General features: G+C 37.4%; 1 protein-coding gene across 1 annotated transcript in view; it reads left to right on the top strand.

Moving 5' to 3' along the window:
* Window positions 1–10,276, top strand: part of USPL1 (ubiquitin specific peptidase like 1) — a 10,340-nt gene extending 64 nt beyond the window's left edge. Inside the window, exons 1-8 of the mRNA XM_009081867.1 lie at window positions 1–38; window positions 557–685; window positions 1,950–2,607; window positions 4,595–4,681; window positions 5,092–5,221; window positions 6,453–6,578; window positions 7,236–7,396; window positions 8,382–10,276. The exon at window positions 1–38 is cut by the window's left edge and continues 64 nt beyond it. Of these exons, the coding sequence (XP_009080115.1) occupies window positions 1–38; window positions 557–685; window positions 1,950–2,607; window positions 4,595–4,681; window positions 5,092–5,221; window positions 6,453–6,578; window positions 7,236–7,396; window positions 8,382–10,276 (3,224 nt within the window). The remainder of the gene's footprint in view (window positions 39–556; window positions 686–1,949; window positions 2,608–4,594; window positions 4,682–5,091; window positions 5,222–6,452; window positions 6,579–7,235; window positions 7,397–8,381) is intronic.
* The last annotated feature ends 565 nt before the right edge of the window (window positions 10,277–10,841 follow it).

Here is a 10,841-nt window from a genome sequence, read left to right as displayed (position 1 = left end):
GGAAATCGACACTCCACATGGTGGGGTATTTGGGAAAAGTCAGTTGAAACTTGTTTTTACATATGTGCAAAGTTCATATTTTTCTCTGTTTTGAGAGATTTTTAATTGGTCTTAATTTTGCCAAAAACCAAAATCAAAATTATCTTCCACGGAAATCTATAACAATGGCGAAAGATTATTTTAAGTAAATCTGTGCCTATGATTTTTTTTACTGGCACTATCTGATTTCAAAGATCTGAGCTTGTGTTCCCTGGCAATAAGTGTCCCGTGGTTTAGTTCAAGTAGAATGAAATGTGCATAATTGTGTTATTAAAGGTACCTTATTTGAGTATTTAAATAAAAAAATATTTATTTAGAACACTCTACCATACAAATATATATTATAAATATGAAAAGGAAACCAATCTAGTTTACTATTTTATATTATATTGTGTTATATATAGAAGTTGCACATTGGTTTTGTATCTTGATATGTGTGTCTTACCTTGGAATACTCTATGAAATACATAAATTTGTGCTGCTTTATCTTTCTTGGTTTGGTTTCTTTTTTTTTCAGAACTGTAATCCTGTGGAAACAACTGCACATGAGTATTGTCCAGTCTGCAAAGAGAAGGGTCAGATCCAAGTTTTACGGACTTACCGCATTAATTTTCAGGAGTCTATTTTCCTTTGTGCAAATCCTCAGGTATTATACTAATAAGCAGTTTTGTTTGGTTGTGCAGAGGCCTTTACCTTCAGCAGTCACACCTCTCTGAGTTGCTGATTTTGGTGGTGATAAGCAGAGTGTTGAAATAGGACCTCTTTGGGTCTGTATGCTGGAGGACATTTGCTTATATATAGAGAAAACCATAACTAACCTGTGTACTTGCAGTGTTTAGGCATATCTAGCTACCCTAAAGAATTAAAAAGCAAATTAAAATGAATAAAGGAGAGTTTTGCTTACCTAACAAGGAAACACAAGTGGTACTAAACAAGTCTTTGTACAAATTAGAATACAAGATGAAAATTCTATGATCTCTGTAACTAGTACATGACTTGCAGATGTGAGTCTCCCATTTCCCCTTCTTTAGCTCTGGGTAATGCTAATAGGTTTAAAAATACAATGAAAAAGAAAAAGATAAAAACATTGTAAAGTTTAACCTTAGCTGGATTTCTGTGCTGCTTAGTATTTGAGTTATTTTGCTGCCTCTCTCTTGACTGCCCCATGTATGTTGGGAGACTATAGCAATCCCAAACGGATTGATGCCCTTAAATTAGTAGAGACTAGACTAGATATGGGTCTTGGAGTTGCTTTTCCACTCCTTCCTGCTTTTAACAAATTATAGTGTTGTTTTGGAGATTGACAGTAGTGATTTGTCTATATTCTGGTTGCAGAATAGCTATATATGTAAGACCCTACAACACCTAATACATTGGGCTAGCCTGAAAGATATCCTGCCACTCTGGGCACCAGTAGTCTCTCAGGCATGAGATGATAATGCCAAATCGGTACCCTAAAGGAATGGATTTAGCAGAAGAATAAGACAAGAGGACTCTCCTTAGCAAAATTAGGTTGTTTTCAGGGGTGGAAGAATTTACTGGAAAAGTGATACTGAATTATCATTACTCATATATTTATTTCACAATTGCTTTTAAGACAGTGGTTGGATAAACCCTTCCTGTAATACATATGTTGAATTTATGTATTGATTTAATTAAAATACCATGTTGCAGAAGTCCTTAGGGCCAGGCTGGATGGGGCTCTGAACAACCTGGTCAGCTGGGAGGTGTCCCTGCCCATGGCAGAGGGGTTGGAATTACATGATCTGTAAGGTCCCTTCCAATGCTAGCCATTTTATGATTCTGTGATTCTACATTCCATTTTAACAGTATGTTTTGTACTTTTTTTAGCTCTTGTTCACCTGAAATTGCTTTGCTGATTTCACCATAACATTCTTTCTTTCCTTTAGTGTATCTACCCACTTGGTTATAAACCATTAGACAGCATAATTACTTCTGCTGGTTCAGAAGCTCATCAGGTTCCGTCTACTTATAAGAAAAGGAAATTGTGTGATACCAGTGACTTTTCTCCTGTTGAATCACATCCAAAAAAAGCAAGAACTAATAATGTGGTAAATGCTGAGCACACTATTAATACAGACCCTGTTGTGAAATGCTATCAGAATAGTTTATGTATTCCCAAGTCAAGCCTAGATGATGTACTACAAAATGGCCAGCAAAAAACTAGTAACAGTGTGGAGTCCTGCATGCAGAAGGTGGATTTTGAAACAACCACCAAGACCAACAACTATCAAGAAAGTCCACTTAAGACTTACAGTCCCAGAACACAATTCTTGCCAAATTCTGAACTTTTATCAACAACATCTGGAATTTCGCTCCAAGAGGATAAAGATTCCACAAGTAACACAGATTTGTGTCTTCAGTGGAGGAACAGACACAATCTTTGTTGGTTAGATTGTATTTTGTCAGCACTGGTACACTTGGAAACATTAAAATTTGCTCTAGCAGAAGAACATAATGATGGAAAATGTTTACTCCAGAAACTCTTAACAAAATATAATGAAGCAACTACGCTTCTGAATACCTGTAAAAGGAGTAAAGTAAAAGGTGAGTAAATTCGGCTGCTGTTTCTTCATAGACTGGCTACAAATATGTGGAATTTAGTACAGTGCCCTTAAATATCCCTCCATTCTACTTTGCAATCACAAAAGAATGAGTTACAACTCATGATCATGAATTTGCAGAGTAGTGTGCTTTACCTGGCAGAATCCTGGTAACCTCTGAAATTGTTTTTCTCAGGGCAGATGTGCACCCTTTGAAGGCATCAAACACTAAGCGTCTCTTGAATGTTTTAATGTCACATCCCACAAATATTTTGTGAATTATTTATGTAATTGAGCCTTACTTGGTTTCCTTCTCCTCCGTTGGCTAACATATTGGGATGCTGTTCTAACCTTAATCTTCAGAATACTTTGTGTTATGGTTTATCTCCTTGTGTAAATGGGCAGTTGCCTTGTCACACCAAAAATAGAGAAGCTGGGAACATGTTCTTTCCAGGCTCTAGCTGTGCTCATTGAAGGAACGCTTGCCTTCAGGTCTGCGAGCTGCACTGTAGATGATAGTGCTTCCTAACCTGTTTCTGTCAAAAGTAGTCAAACACATTAACCTGGTTCATATGGTCTGGAAGGGATTAAGAAGTGCTCACGAGCCCTTAATAGGGGGTTTACAGGTTTGAGGACTGTAACTTCCAAGTACAGGGGCTATGGTAGGCAGCTGGGAGCAACTTCCAGGCTGCACAGCTGGAGTCACTGTATTCTGCTGCTGTGGGCTTTGACCATTTTCGGTTCCATGGATTCAGTTTAAGTCTTAAACTAGAACTGAACCATTGGTATTATAAGCCTGAACTTCTAAGACATTATCTGTTAGAGAATTAATCAAGATCTCTGGTTAGCCAGTAGCTTTCCTGATTTTCAGTAGACACTGGATTGGAATATATGTGTTTGAATATATAGACTATAGTCCCAGAAGAGCTGTAGGTAACTTGAAGAATGTCAAGTTCATATACTCTGCTTGCCTGCTTGAGTTTTAAGTTTTCAGCTGTTACCAGGAAGCCCTCTGCCATCACAGAACCTGCCTGAGATGTTTTTTCTTTCCCCTTTTCTGGGCTGTGTTAGCAAAGGAGCTCTGGTGTGCAGTAACCCTCAAGTGGGTATGTTAAGTGTTGCCTTATAGTGTTGGTTGAGATAACTTAAACCTTTTCATTTCCAGGAATTGCAGCAAAACAAATTAGTCTATTTGGATGACAGTGGAAAGGGGATTGGATGAAGAGTATTGTTGTGGAGAACAGGTGTAGAATCTATTCTGCCCTTCTATGTAATTTTTCAGCATCTTTCACATACATCTGTTTTTAAAAACAATCAAAAGCAATATAGCTGCAAGAAGCTTCTCTTTTCCTCCTTTTCTATACATAGAGTTTATGGTTAATAAAAATGTCAACAGCTATTCTTAATAACTTCCTATAATTTCTGCAGGTTATGATCATGATTATGTAGTACAAGTTATATTCTTGTGATTAAAGAATGTGTTTTTGTAGAAATATTACTTGCTAAATTAAAATACATTCTAAGATACATAAAGTACACTCCAAAATTTTTAAGTTTTAGTGTTTTAAAGGCTCACTTAGGAAATGAGTATTTAATCAATGCAACACATTTAGATGTTTTATAATGAATCGTATAACATCAGAAAGCATGTAAGAAAACTTCTGTGCTTTTGATCTTAATGTTTAGGTTTTAAAGCTTACTCTTCATCTTCTAATCTGCAGGATTTGTAATGTCTATTCATGCTGTCCTTAAAATTTGTTACTATCTAGCTGTCCCTGCACATTCTTAGCCGTAATTTAAGTCAGATCAAGCAGTTTTTAGTTAGCAGTCTGCAGTAAAATCTGAATAACTTGTGTAAACTCTTCTCTAATTTTCAAATTAATACCAAGAATTACCTGTTTTACCAACAAGTTTTAAGCGTGGGTCAGTATGAAAGGCATCAGTTTGCAGAGAATGTGAATGCATGAAGACATATGTATTTTTTCCTTTAGATGTTCTTCCAAAAGCAGAATCTCATCTCAATGAAATCAGAAACATCATGTTTACACAGCTTCAGCCTCGGCTTAGGTGTGAATTGGGTAAGTACTTAGTGCAGCATCTCAGTATTTACTTTCAGGAAACTCTACCTGTAAAGCCTTTTATATGTCAGTACATAAGAGTCCATTTGTATGTATGCATACAAACAGTTTGGAAATACATTTGGCTTTTTGGTGATATACACATGCTTTGCAGTATGATCAGCTGTTTTGTCCCTTGCCTGTTCTGACATTTTATGGAGCATATTCTCATCTTTATAATTATGCTGTAGTCATGAAATTGTCATTGATAACAGGCTAATAACATGGATCAATCCCTTTGCTGGGAGGATCAGAAATAGAGCCTTGAAATGATAACTGAAATTTAAATCATACCAGTAAGCTTATTTTCTGCCTTTTTGAAGTACTGAAAGCTGATATTCAGTAACCATTTTTCTGCCCCATCTTTGAAGGTAATATGGAGAATCCAGTGTTTGCCCTCCATCTACTCTTAAAACTGGATCAGCAAGCTGAGAAACTATTCTTGCTTTCATTTTCCTGGAAGTTTGAATGTGTTTGTTGTGGCTACAAATACCAGGACCGGTGAGATTTTTATTTAAGTAGCTTTGATATAACTTTTTGACCTTATCTTTTTTAATCTGAGTATGATAATTGATTTTCTGCAGATTCCCAGGTTTCATACAGCTTCAGTTTGTTGGTGATCTGTTTTTTTAGGTTTGGATTTGCAATACTGTTATGCCATGTTTTAAGAAACCATATTCTCAATTAATTAGGAAAGAACTAATAGTAACAGTGTGAGTCCCTGGCAGTGCTCACTCTGATATTTTGCTGAGAGTATACAAAATGTTGTGGTTCTAAAGAGTATATGCCAAATACAATTTTATTATCAGAGAACACTTGTAATATTCATTTGGATTACAAAGAATCAGAGATTCTCTAACATAATTTCTCTGTTTTAAAAATAGTATTTCAGGGAAGTAATTTCTTGAGACTTGATTTCAATCTGTGAAGCTGCAGCTATAAGCTAGTAATTTTGGCTGCTTTTAGAGTCAGCAGAAAAAGAGAGACACCTTCAAGAAGACAGCTCACTTTATTTGAAAAACACCTGTTTCTCTCCACTATGTTAGGTTTATACAATAAAATTGTAGATCCCCAAGTGAAATGAGTTCAGTGCTATCTGTTACACTGACAGCTAACGTGTAGTTCTGGTTAATAGGATGTGTTCAAGAGTCTTTGTTACATACTGTGCTTTTTTAGAAGTTGGAAAATTTAGGTTAGGTTGAATATAAAGGATGTCCTTTCTGTGGCTAATGAATGAATAAACCATGTTATTTCACTTTAATATCCTGTACATTGTATTTTCATACAATGTCATCTCTGCTGTGAATGTACTGGTTTTTAAAAACAGGACCTTGTGTAACATGGATTCTGAGGCAATTTGTTACTGCTTCCTTCTCTCCTTGAGATTCTGCATTAGCTAGTAAACTATGTGGATCCTGGAACAAACTCTGTCTATGCTGGAATGTAAACAGAGATAACATGAAAAGGGAGAAGGAGCAAATAATGTGAAACTGAAGGCCACAGAGCTGGTGAGAACAAATTGTGACTGATAGTTTGCCAGAACTGAATTCAGTGCTGACTTGGATAATTGGATGTGTTGCAGTCACAGTGAAATTTACACAAATGGCATGGACATGAATAGAATTTGGCTTTGCCATAATGTTTTAATAACTTTTTTCTCCTGGAAAAAAATATGTGTATTTATTGTTTTTTGATCGGCAACTCAACTTACTTTTTTTTTGTGTGTGTCCAGAGTTAAGAAAACACTAACAACATTCACAAATATAATCCCTGACTGGCATCCACTTAATGCTGTTCATATTGGACCATGTAATAACTGTGGTGATAGATCTCAACGACAACAGATGATTTTGGAAAAGTAAGTTTGAATATGCCAACTTCAAAATAAAATGCATACAATTCTGAGACTTCATTTATTGCTTCAAAACCTAACTGTTATCTTGGGTTTACAGAGATTCTAAGCTTCAAACTCTGATAAATACTCACTTTTTAAGATTTTAGATCATTCTTGAATGCTGAAATGGCAAATAGGGTTTAATGAACATGAAACACAGAGCAGTGTTTAACATGCTGACCAGCACATGTGTTTGAGCCAGGTCATAAATGCTTCCTATCAAGTAGTACATATAGACAACTGATAATACAATGTCAACCTTTTCACAGCCCCTGTCTGTGGTGAGTAAAACTGTTGTTTGATCACTTGTTTACCAGTTTGACGTGGGAGCAATGTCCTTTCCTACTGTGGTTATAGCACAGTTGTCTCTTTTTCTTTTCAACTTTTCCCCACTCCCCAAATCCCTTATTTGGTGTTGTTTTAATCCCCTGATCTCTAACAAAATGGAATATCCAGTTGGGATATTCTTCTCGTTTGACCGCTGTGCAATCTGAGGAGTCGTGTGAAGAAGTAGAATAGTAAGGGCAGAACCACATACTTTAGAGATGCCTTACTTTTTTGTTAGGAACTTTTGCCATTGTTTGATTGTAATAAATTGTTTCTTCATTGTCTCTTTGTCAGAGTACCCTCAATTTTAATGTTACATTTCGTGAAAGGCTTGCCACATAACAACTTGAAGAAATACTTGTTTCAGTTGGAAGAAGACACCTACCAAATAACGTCTGTTGTTCAGTATCAGACAGATAAGAAGCACTTCATAACCTGGTGTTTGAATCCTGATGGTAAGTATCACAGAATGGGTAAAGTTGGAAGAGACCACAGTGGGTCATCTGGTCCAACCTCCCTGCTCGAGCAGGGTCATCCTACAGCACATGGCATAGGACTGTGTCCAGACAGTGTCTGAATGTCTCCAGTGAGAGAGAATCTACAGCCTCTCTGGGCAACCTGTTCCAGTGCACAGTCACCTGCACAGTAAAGAAGTTCTGAATCATATTTAGGTAGAACTTCCTGTGCATCAGTTTCTGCCTGCTGCATCTTGTACCATTGTTTGGCACCACTGGGAAGAGCCTGGCTCCATCCTCTTGGCACCCTCCCTTCAGATTCTTACAGACGTTGATAAGGTCCCCTCTCAGTCATCTCTTCTTGAGGCTGAGGAGGCCCAGCTCCCTCAGCCTTTCCTTGTAAGAGAGATAGATAGGAACCATAAATTGTCATAAGACTTCATGAGTCTACATGAATTACTGGTTTATGGGTTACACTGGTAGTCTGAACAGTCGATATATAATAACAAAGATGTCTTTTGTCTGCATTCTAAACTTCATGTTAAAGTGCTGGGAATAATTGGGGGAACTTGTTACTCAGGGTGAAGGTTAATTATTAAAATTAGCAGGTTCTCTTGAGCCCCTGTGCTTTCCCACCCAGGCAGTGGGAAAGTCTACAGAGGAACTTAATTTGAGAGGTGGTTCATGCCTCAGACCTGTGTGGGTATTTTCAGACAAGATGTCAGCATCATTATCTCAGCCAAAAAACCCTTACCTTTGTTTTATGGTTGACCTACTCTGACCTGTAATAGTATTGCTGCGGGTTCTGCTTGTGTTTGATCTTTTTACAGTGGAAGTCTCCCAGTTATCTCTAGAGAAAAAAAGCCCTCTATTTTCTGCTTGTCAGGGGAATGGGTTAATAAAAATACTTGACAAGTATCTGAGGAAAGTGACTTCAATTTTAAGAGTCTCTGAGTCTCTGCACTGGTTGCTATTTATTTTTCAGGAACTTGGCTTGAATGTGATGATTTAAAGGGGCCGTATTGTAAGAGACATAAAACATTTGAAGTTCCTCCCTCAGAGATTCATATTGTTATCTGGGAAAAGAAAACATCCCATGTGCTAGAAGAGCTGGATTCACAGTTCCAGAGTAAAAATATCGAAGATTTTCCTCTTAATAACATACAGTCAGACTCTACAGTGTTGCACTGTGGTTTTGCTAACACTGTAGACAAAACACCTGTAGAACACAGCAAAGAGGATTGTCTGAGAACTCCAGAGAAGAAACAGCAGCATGTAGCTGAGGATGAAAGTATTATTCATCATGATTTAGAAAATCCAGCACATAGTGATCTTGTAACACTGATCCTTGAAGAAGTTCAAGTTGACCCAGAAGGTAAATTGCTGCGGAAGAGACAGATGGTGGGAAATAACCTTCTTGTTGAAATGGGCACACCACAGCAGCAGGAGCCAGCTTTTTCACCTAACACTCCAGATACAAGAGGGTTTGCTGAAACTAGTCTAGCTATGAACAGTAAATACATGTTCTATGAAAATTCCAACATTTGCTTCTCTCCAGAAGCATTGAACCCAGCAAATACTACTTCTGTGTCCGAAATACATGACCCCGACTCATTGCTTGCTCAAAGAAGAGATGACAGAACGAATCTAGCAAATGGAGAGCATGGTTTAAATTCAGAACAACGGCTAAACAAGAAGTTGTCCCCAGTAAAGAATACTATACAAAAATCACCTGACTTGAAAGATGCAAGCAAAATTGTAGTTAAGTCTCAGGTTGACAATTCGTCTGCCACCAATAATTCCATTCAGCCTTCACACAAAGACCAAAAAAGAGGATTTGTAGGAAGTTGGGTAAAGAAATTATTAGGCAAGAATACTTCTTTTATGCCTTCAAGTGCCTCTGCTCTCAAGAATGAGAGAAGTTGGAAACCTCCCTCAGTGCAAAAAATAAGTGAAGTGCGGCTGCCAGTTAAGGGAGCAAGTAACTTCTGTGGATTTCAGAGCAGAAGTACAAGCAAAACAACTGAGACCTCAAAGTCACTGGCTCTTCAGACTAAGAATACTCATCCTTTATCAAATTTCAAAGGATTTTCTCAAAGCATTCGTCTTCCAACAGCAAGTCATACCACTATTGAAGGCCCAGCTTGGAATAAGTCAGGAAGTGCACTTGGTCCCTCAGGTAAAGTGACTCAGATCCATTCACCTGGCTATAACTCTGGGAAGGCAGAAGAGTCAGAGAGTGACAAAACAAAAAAACTTCGCCTGAAATTGTTAAAAAAGCTAAATGCTAAAAAGAAGAAGTTGGCTTCACTGGATAAACTAGCAGTGGAACTGAAGAAACAGGAAAAGCCTGTGAGTGGAGACGTAAGCACCCTGGCACAGGCTGAATCTCAAAACGACAGTGAGTTACTGCAGAGCTTTTTAAGGGAACTGCAGTATCAGATGGATGTCACAGATAATAAATCTGAATTTAATGCAAACTCTGTGTCAGGGTGCACTAGCCATAGTAACAGTGATGAAATACTGGCGGAGTTACTGTCCCCTGCTTCAACTGTTGCTTCCTTGGAGGCTCCAAGAAGTGAGGATGAATGTATGTATATGGAAATGGTGGACAGCAGTGTTGCAGTGACAGTGCCTGATGAGAAGACCAGTGTGCCACTTGCAGCAATGACAAGTGAGGACCACAATTACTATAGTCCTGTAAAGGACAGTAATTCAGAACTGCATGCAATAAGCAAACCCAGTGTGAAAAAACTTGGTTTTGAAAGTCCTACAAGGGAAGATATCCTTGAAGACCTGTTCTCCATTTCAGCAGCAAGCTCAATGGCAGGTGACATAGATTTACCTCATTTTGATGAAACTCTGTTTGAAACTTGGTAAATATTCGGTTTCTTGGTTGTAAGTATGTTTCAGTATTATGTATATTTTGAAACAAAGCACTACTAAATTATATTTTATACCTGGTTTAATTGCACACTGGTTGTACTTGAAGAATTTACATTTGAGGTATTTTTTCCTTAAAGTTTTATTGTAGCAGGCAAATCAGGTTTTAATTAATTTTATTTTCTTGAGAAGCAGTTATTTTAGCTGTCAGATATGATGATTTTTAATTAAAAGCTCCTATGAGTCTTAATTTCTGCTGCTTTTAATATGGAGAACTTATCCCTATTCTACGGAGTTTGAGAAACAATAAACTTCAGTAGTCTTGATGATGTAATATTGTAAGAAATACCCTTTATGTAGTAGTGGTTATTTTACAGGACCACCCAACTCCTGAATTTACTTTGTCTGATGTTAAAATAAAAATATTTAAAAGTACCTTCTGTAATCAGGCAAGTTTCCATCCTTTGATACAAAGATCCTTTTTAACATTCTAAACTCCACACTGGCAGTCTGTTAGGCACTCAGCTGTTTTCAGAATTACTGTTCTACATGCTCACCCTGA

This window comes from Acanthisitta chloris, unplaced genomic scaffold (genome assembly GCF_000695815.1).
Source record: "Acanthisitta chloris isolate BGI_N310 unplaced genomic scaffold, ASM69581v1 scaffold2869, whole genome shotgun sequence".
Classification (NCBI taxonomy): domain Eukaryota; kingdom Metazoa; phylum Chordata; class Aves; order Passeriformes; family Acanthisittidae; genus Acanthisitta; species Acanthisitta chloris.
Note: the sequence above shows the minus strand (reverse complement) of the source record. Positions and strands in the feature narration are given on the sequence as shown.